Source organism: Trichechus manatus, unplaced genomic scaffold (assembly GCF_000243295.1).
Source record: "Trichechus manatus latirostris isolate Lorelei unplaced genomic scaffold, TriManLat1.0 scaffold00031, whole genome shotgun sequence".
In the NCBI taxonomy this organism is placed as follows: domain Eukaryota; kingdom Metazoa; phylum Chordata; class Mammalia; order Sirenia; family Trichechidae; genus Trichechus; species Trichechus manatus.
The window spans coordinates 21,393,455-21,396,095 of NW_004443967.1; the positions used below are offsets into that span (position 1 = coordinate 21,393,455).

General features: G+C 49.1%; 1 protein-coding gene across 1 annotated transcript in view; it reads left to right on the forward strand.

Moving 5' to 3' along the window:
• LRRC27 (leucine rich repeat containing 27) overlaps window positions 1-2,641 on the forward strand; it is a 43,132-nt gene that overhangs the window by 17,211 nt on the left and 23,280 nt on the right. The window contains 1 exon segment of the mRNA XM_012555126.2: window positions 1,324-1,687. Within this exon segment, the coding sequence (XP_012410580.2) occupies window positions 1,324-1,687 (364 nt within the window).

Consider the following 2,641-nt stretch of genomic DNA (forward strand, 5'->3'; position numbering starts at 1 on the left):
GGGGTGGGGGGGCCGAGGTAGAGCCGAAGCGTCCTGTGGGCGGTGCTGTTTCTCGGCATCCTGCAACCCCATGACAGTTTGTGTTTTATAAAGACGGCTGTATCTAACTGTTTAAAAATAACAGATTTGTAAATGAATTGAGAAAAGGTGCCACATAGCTTAATAAATAAATTGGCTCGAAAGGCTGAGAACATGAATTCACTTTTTACCAGAACGTTAACTTAGCACGGTCAAGACCGCTTCAAAATATGTCTAAGAAAACACAGGGTGATGTGAGGCCAGCGGGGCATCTGGTCTGAGTCTTCCCTTTCCCTCACCCCCACCCCAGGAAGCCCTTGGAAGCCCTTCTCTGGAACAGGTCCTGCCATTACTGCCCCTCGGTTGGCGCCCCCCACCTGCCCACCTGTCTCATACCCGCCCAGTCCTCCTCAGCCAAGCTGTGTCCCTTACAGTGTATCCTCTGAGGGCTTTTCAATGGTCGGTCAGATCAGGTCACTCTGCTTAAAGCGCTCGGCCCCCCTTCCCGTGGCCCCAAGGCCCCACGCATGACCTGAGCCCCGCAGTCTCGGGCTCACCCTGTGGCCAGTTCGCCCACGTGCAGAGCTGGCCTCGAAGGGTCTGCCCAAGCTGCCCTCTCGAAGGGGTCCTGCCGGTCCCCCTGGCCTCTGTTCACCTCTCGCAACTCTCCTTTCTGTGCATCTGCCTGTCCGCCAGCTTGTGTAGAGTCTGTCTCTCTCGCTGGAACGGAAGCCTCCTTGTGCAGCTCTGTGAACCCACCCCTGGGGCACGATCTGGCACAAATATTCACCGAGTAAAAAATGTTTGGCCAATTTCTCTCGAATAACTTGCCTAGAGTTAAAGTATTTAAGTCAACAAAAGCATTGCCAAACAAGAAAGTCAGGCAGAATGGGCTAACAGTTAACTAGAGATAAAAATACTGAAAGGTCTGGGGTGGAGGAGAGGCAGTGACGCAGATTAAATGTTGCAAGATTGCCCCACGTACACATGCAGAAAATTACTCCAGAATGGCAAAAATCCTGTAAGAAGGTGAAGTACTTTTCAATCACTATGCATTTGTTCAGTTCACATCCAGCCTTAAAGGTAACTGTTGGCACGCTTTGTAACCGACTGGTGTCTGTCAGGGTCCAAGTTAACTCTCTTTTCACAAATAGGCCCTTTGTCTGAGAAGGGAGCGCTGGCATCCCCCTCCCTTGTCCCAGGCTTGTCTGCACAGGAGCGCGCAGCGCGGGGCTTGATTTAAGTCATTCTTCAGAGGAATGGTGTCTGAGAATAGGCTATTAAAATAGCATTTTATTCTAATAGAGATCTCAACAGTTAAAATGACAAATACACACAAGCCTCCAAATTTACCTGAAGAATGTGCATCTAATGGAGAAACCCTCAGTTCCCGGGAGCCAAAGGAGACGCTGTTCAAAGAAAAGGCAGATTTTTTCCCACCTGTTGAAAAGCTAGACTTGAGTGGACTCAGAAAGTCCAGTGACTCTCCAGAAGACTGGCCGAGTGAGGAGGAAATACGGCGCTTCTGGAAGCTGAGGCAGGAGATTGTGGAGAACGAGAAGGCCCAGGTCCTTGCAAACCGACTGTTACCAGTCGAGCTGCCGCCCAACCTCCAGGCCGCTCTGAAAACACAGAGGAAAGAACAACTAAAACCCACATACACTTTAAGGTAAAATTTAAAAACAAAAGGTACTTTTCTTGATCTTTGCAAGATTGTCATATTATTTTGTAATTTTGTAAAACATTGGGTAGGTGTCTGCGCTGCCGTCACTTATTATGGGGTTAATACCAGCCTTGTGTTCAGTAGGAAAGTTACATAGGCCCACGGTGCCTGGGGGAACAAGCCCAAAGGAGGAACCGTGCGAGAGACTGTGTGTGTGTCTGTGTCTGTGTGTGTGTGTGTGTCTGTGTGTGTCTGTGCGTGTGTATGTGTCTGTGCGTGTGTCTGTGTGTGTGTATGTGTCTGTGTGTGTGTATGTGTCTGTGCGTGTGTCTGTGTGTGTGTATGTCTGTGTGTGTGTATGTGTCTGTGCGTGTGTATGTGTCTCTGTGTGTCTGTGTGTGTGTTTTTGTGTGTCTCTGTGTCTTTGTGTGTGTGTGTCTCAGTCTGTGTGTATGTGTCTGTGTGTGTGTATGTGTCTCTGTGTGTGTCTGTGTGTGTTTGTGTCTCTGTGTGTCTGTGTGTTTGTGTGTGTGTGTCACTGTGTGTGTCTGTGTGTGTGTGTCTGTGTCTGTGTGTGTATGTGTCTCTGTGTGTCTGTGTGTGTGTGTCTGTGTGTGTGTCTCTCTGTGTATGTGCCTGTGTGTGTCTGTGTGTGTGTATCTGTGTGTGTGTGTCTCTGTGTATGTGCCTGTGTGTGTCTGTGTGTGTGTGTGTCTGTGTGTGTGTCTGTGTGTCTGTGTGTGTGTATGTGTCTCTCTGTGTGTGTGTCTCTGTGTGGGTCTCTGTGTGTGTGTGTGTATGTGTCTCTGGGTGTGTGTGTCTGTGTGTGTGTGTATGTCTCTGTGTGTGTGTCTCTCTGTGTGTCTGTGTGTGTATGTGTCTCTGTGTGTCTGTGTGTGTGTGTGTATGTGTCTCTGGGTGTGTGTGTCTGTGTGTGTGTGTGTATGTCTCTGTGTCTGT